The 6,148-nt window shown below is 34.7% G+C and overlaps 1 protein-coding gene across 1 annotated transcript; it reads right to left on the reverse strand.

Annotated features, from left to right (window-relative positions):
• Positions 1-1,056: 1,056 nt before the first annotated feature.
• On the reverse strand, positions 1,057-5,933 carry RBM46 (RNA binding motif protein 46). The gene is made up of 4 exons (XM_045295837.1): positions 5,783-5,933; positions 4,156-4,623; positions 2,860-3,642; positions 1,057-1,116 (listed from the first exon to the last, which is right to left on the reverse strand). Exons 1-4 carry the CDS (start codon positions 5,931-5,933, stop codon positions 1,085-1,087), a joined length of 1,434 nt encoding a protein of 477 aa, XP_045151772.1. The 3' UTR covers positions 1,057-1,084.
• Between the last annotated feature and the right edge of the window lie 215 nt (positions 5,934-6,148).

Here is a 6,148-nt window from a genome sequence, read left to right on the forward strand (position 1 = left end):
AGCTATATTAGGTAAATCTTCAGCACAACACCTCTTCAGAGTATTGAAAAGTAAGGATATTACCTTGAGGACTAAGTTACACCTGACCCAAACCAAGGTATTTTTCAATCACCTCATGTGAATGTGAAAGTTGGGCACTGATTAGAGAAGAATGAATAAGAATTGATGCATTTGATTGTACTGCTGGAGAAGAATAATGAAAGTACCATGGACTTCTAAAAGGACAAATAAGATCTGTCTTGGGAAAAGTACTGCCAGAGTGCTCGTAAGAGGGTAGGATTATGAGAAGTCATCTTACATACTTTGGACATGATGTCAGGAGAGACCACTCTATAGAGGGACACCATGCTTAGCAGGATAGAGGGCTAGCAAAAAAGAGGAAGGCCTCTCAACAAGATGGAATGATGGTGGCTCCAACAATGGGCTTTGTGAAAAAGAGTGAGGATGGCACAGGACCATGCCGTGTTTTGTTCTGTTGTATACAAGGTCACGATGGGTCACAATCGACTCAATGGCACCTAACAACAACAGCAAAATCATAGAAGCCTTCATTAAATACCATAAATAAAAATATCAATATGTGAATCCTGGTGGCCTAGTGGATGTATGCATTGGGCTTCAACTACGAGGTCAGCAGTGGGAGAACACGAGGCCTTCTGAGAGAGAAAGATGAGGCTTTCTATTCCCATAATGAGTTCTCATGTCAGAATCCCAAAGGGACAATTCAACCCTGGTCCTATGGGGTCTCTGAGTCCAGAATGTACTTGATAGCAGTTTTCCTCCCTCACCCCCCACCACAGGTAATCAAAACGTGAAGCTATTATTTCATGACATCTTCCATTATAGGTCTATATAGTTCTGAAAGCAATGTTTCCATTTCTGTAATCCTTCCCCTGAAGAATTCTGACCTCTTCAATTTGCACCACTTCAAGATGGCACTTTTGGCACCCTCAAAGGCCTCCTTAGCTGATTATATGAGACACAAGTGTCCTGAAAAAAATCCTTTACTCAATAATTACCTGTTCACACACTCCAAAAGAATAACGATCCATTTCTCTCTAAAAACTGCAATTTGAACTATGTGTTATTCTTCACATTTTCTTTCACTTAGGTTGTCTATTAAAATAAAAATCAAGGTTTGTCTTTTGTAAATTAACATAAATCATACTTAAGAAATTACTAACTTAGAAGATTGTTAAATTTTCAAACTAAAATTTAAAGACACTACTAAAACATTTATTTGAAGAGGACGCTAAATCTAAATTCAGCCCCCAAATTCTGACTAGATAACCAAAGCAGAATCTCCTAAAAATACCAAATATAGAAATGGTCCTGATATATAAGGGAAAAAGTCACTCTTCCTTTTGACATTATTTTTCCTTTTTGACTACCTTCCCTTAATAATTTGAAAATGTCAATTTTAAATATATAAAACATCCAGGAATATAGTTTAGCAACAAATCACTTTTTAACTATAAAATTGGCATGTGCAATCAAGAAACACTTATATTTCTTCATGAACCAAACCATCTTCTACTCTAAGACCAGAAGAACTAGATGGTGTCTACCATTATGAATGTCCTGGCCAGGGTAATCAAAGTTGGATTCTGTTAAAAAGGGGTAAGAGGAATGTGGAACAGAACTTCAAATTGTCAAAACCTCAAGACTTACCAAACCCATTAAAAGACTGGAAGAATCCAAAAGATTACTGCCCTGAGATATTCTTTAGACCTTGAACTAAGACTATTCTTTGAAGTAACTTTTTAAAGAAATAAGGTTAGCTGAAAAAGTAAAACTCAAGAAGTACTTTGTTCTTTTAAAAAATTATTTATATGAGTCAACAGTTACTCAAAAGTATGAGTAAGATGCTGGAAGAACAGAACAAGAATGGAAATAAGAATGATGACATGTAGAAAATGTAACCCATGTCACTGAAAAACATGTCTAAACATTGTTAAACAGAAAACTTTTGCTGTATACACTTCTACCAAAAATACATTTAAAAAACTAAAATCCACACTTGGAATGAGCCCTCTCCTCATTACTGTTGAAGCTCAAAAAACCACTACCATAAAAAATAGGATTTAGGGCACAACATAATCATCAAATGAAATCAATGGTTACATTTTAAAAACAAGACATACTGGCAAGAGAGGCAGGAACCAGCTAGCATCACAGTAAAAAACTCAGGAAGTAGAAAAAAACACCAGAGTGATATTAAATCTCTTTCTTCACAATATCAAATATTCATTTAATACATCTAATTATGCCTCAAATGCCTCAAAGAAAATGCACTCTTTTAAAGTATGAAATTTAGGAAGAGAATAGTCATAAATACTTCTTAATGATGCTTTTGTCTTTCATGAGTAATAGTGACACATTTCCAGATTGGTGAGCCTATAGCTATATGTACACATACATGACCCATCTGAAATGCTTCTGATTTTACCAACTCTCCCATTTCACATGAAAGTATCATCATAGAGACTTCAGCAAAGATGCATACATTCGCTTATGAATTATTTTAAAAGGAAGATTCTGTAATTTTCAAACAAAATTTTATTTCTAACAAGAACTAGTCATTACAAAAACAAATTAATGAAGCAGGGTTATATACTCTAAAGTAAATCAAAACCAACTTCTCCCTCAAGTAAGTAATGTTTTAAAACTTAAAGGTAGAAAGATTATACGGGAGACAAATTTCAACAAAATGAACCATGAATTCATAAAGTTGATATAAAAATTATATTTAATACACGCCACTAGGGTTAAGAATGCAAAACAAGTCAGTTAATAAATCATCTACGATATTTCCTAATTTTATATACTTAGTATAATTTAAAGTATTTTAAAACTTACCCAAATGAAGCAATGTAAACTGGGCTGCCAGTTCTTTTGCATCTTCTAACGTAGTACACAGTTTGTCTGGCATGAAGTAACTCTGGGACCCATTTGCAATCGTGGGAATAACTATTTTATATACCAAGAGTACTTTCCCATCTTGACTTGTTGTTGAATATAAGTAATATTCTGGTGGTGCCCAATTATTCTTGTTGCAATAATAATCCAAATGCATTACTGCAGAATTGAAATGATTGGATTTTAAAGAATACATGCTAATTGGAGTAAGCTTTGTGCCAGGAAAAAACGGATAAGTGCATCTTTCAACTTCAGGAGGGCTTGGGCTATGCTGGCCGTTGACACGACCTGGAAGAGTTGGTGGCTTGCCTAGAGTTTTGGAATGGCTATCTTCTTTGCTAGCAAATACAAGCAGGTTTTCAGAATTAGGACTAATCTGACCATTCAGGTGTTGTCTCCAAGTGTTTTCTTTATTTACTGGTTTTGCCAGAGTGACCTCAATACTTGCTCCATCGATGCATTTTCCATTCATAACAGACATAGCAGCTACTGCATCTTCTCGGTTGAAAAAGTGAACAAAAGCATAATCTCTAAGTTTTTTTACTCGTTCAACTGCACCAGGCTTGAATTTATTGAATTCTGCTTTAATTGTTTCCTCTGTAGTTGAGATCATTAAATTTCTTACATAGAGAACTTTAACTCTTTGCATAGTTTCCTCATCAACTTCTTTTTCTGGGTCAGCCCAATCTACCTGAATAGTATGACCCCAGAGTTGGAATGTTCCTGTTAAAAAATAGAAATAAATTAATTTAGTTTTATTTGAAAACATCTAAAACAAAAAAATGGAAATTGTAAAGTATTTATGAAAATTGTTTCTCAAAAAAGGAGAAATTTAATATACCTAAGAATTACTTTTCTAGTCACATAAAAAAACTTTTATTTTTATATTGAAGCAAAACTAGTCAGCACTCGCATCAGATTTAATTTCAAGAGTCATAAAACAATTATTTCAAAGACAGACCTTTTTTAGAAGAATTAGATATAAATCTTTGGGTTTTTATCAAACAACAATAAACAACATATTAGTATGTTATGTATTCAGTAAATCAGCAAAATATTATTTTATTGCATAGAAACTTCTTGTCTTTTACAATCTTTTGATTAAATTTACTTTCTTACTCAATTCTTCATTCCTCCTTACATAGTATTATAAAGATAATAATATCTGTGAGGTACAGCCATTTTGAAAATTTATAATAAAGTCAATATGAAAAATCTTCAGAAGTGTCCATTTACCTGGAATTAGCTTTCTTCTAGCCATAGCAGCAGCTCTGTGAGATTCATACTCAACAAATGCAAAACCACGATTTTTTGTCTTATCAGTTGCACTTGGATAAACAATGACATCTACAACTCCTTCTGTAACTTTCTTCATCTCATCCAAAATTTCTTCTTTCTTTTTTTCCTTGGGAATAGCTCCTATAAATAATCTGCAGTTATCCAAGCTCACACATACTCCAATAAACTTCCCTGGTCTAATCTCATAATTATTAAGAATCCTGATAGCTAGCTGGGCTTCTTCTTTTGTGGTGTACATCACAAAAGCATAACCACGATTTTCACCACTAAATTCCATCATAAGTCGAAACTCATATATCTTCCCAGCTCTTTCAAACACAGGCACTAACTCGTCTTCATACATGTCACGAGGTATTTTTCCTACAAAAACTTCACAACCTCTAGGTGGAGGTGGACCTTCCCAACCTGAGAGACAAAAATAAATAGATATGTAAGTTCCAGTAAAATATTTATGTACAATATTCAAACATTCATTCCACAACTTTTCTGAGTTTCTTTGTACCATGTACTAGTCTAGATATGGGGTATACAAAAGTGAACAAAAGAAAGGTTCATCTCTCATAAAGCAAAAATTCAATCAGCACACCAAAACTAAAAGTAAACCACTGCCATCAAGTCAACTCTGACCCATAGAAACCCACTCTATATAGAATTTCTGTGGCTGTAAACCTTTATAGAAGCAGAGAGCCTCCTCTTTCTCTCACTGGCAGTTTCAACCATCAACCTTGTGGTTAGCAGTCCAATGTCATCAGGGTCCCTTTTCTTTTAACCAAAGAGCACAATAAATGAGTAATACTTGAGATTGAAATGAAGAAAAAAGGAAGCTGCATAAAGGGGGTTATTTCTACAGGGGTGGTTCGGTAAAGTTTCTCAGAGTTCATGAGATTTGAGCAGAGACCTGAATGAAAGAAACAACCATAGTGATCCTTCAGCAAAGAACATTCAAGAGGAAGAAAAAGCAAGTGCTTAAAATGTTAGTGCAACAAGCTAAAAGTATAAAGGCTATGTGGCCTTCTTTCAACTAAGGGAGGCACAAAGTGGTAGAGGGTGACACCTCTGAAAAATCTAGAGGCTAGGATTTTAAGTGTGACAGAAAGTTAAAGGGTTTTGAGCAAATGGTTATGGGGGTATTGGGAGAAAGAACAACATATATATATATATGTATATATTTTAACAACAGATGTGCACACTGGTTTTTCAGATAATCATCCCTCCTTTACCCTGCTCTTTCAGAATGCTCCCAAGTAACCTCTGCTTGATATAATAGCTTGGATAGAATTTTTTTTTTTTTGAGAGTGGGGATAGAATTTTTTCTTTTGCCCATATCTTAATTGGATTTAGAAACCCAACTTCCCTCAAGAGTTGAGTTGCTAAATTCTATTATCAGGATTAGCTAAGAGAGGGAAATAAAAAAAATTAAGGGTAAGACATGTATAACATAGTCTACCACTGTGCTCTCATTAAAAAAATAACAGCTGCTGAGGTCTTAAAGACGTTAATAAAATGAAAGACATCTAATCTAAAGAATTACATTAAAATCTTATGAAAATAACTAATTCCACACCTGGAGGAGGACCACCAAATTTTCTTTGTCCATTTTCTTGAACCATGTTGTAACCAGTCTTTTCCATCAAAGCAAGTAATGCAGCTTCATTCTGAGTACCGGTTCTAACTTTACTGCATCCATTTGTTCCATCTATATTGTCTTCATTCATGGTTGCGGTTCCTAAGAAGAAGTTTGAAACAGAGCTTAATCTTATGACATGAAGCACCATGAATCTATGAGGCATTTGTTTGGGTTGCAAGAAGCCCACAACAATCGTGGCTGTATGTGTGGTGATTACTCTTCATTGTCCTTTTCATGGTCTGCCCACAACACTCCTTCCTATAAAACAAGCCGGAAACTTGGTGTCACTAACTGATTAGGCAC

The sequence above is a fragment of the Echinops telfairi genome, unplaced genomic scaffold (assembly GCF_000313985.2).
Source record: "Echinops telfairi isolate 266 unplaced genomic scaffold, ASM31398v2 ScPeMD7_5868;HRSCAF=6743_1, whole genome shotgun sequence".
In the NCBI taxonomy this organism is placed as follows: domain Eukaryota; kingdom Metazoa; phylum Chordata; class Mammalia; order Afrosoricida; family Tenrecidae; genus Echinops; species Echinops telfairi.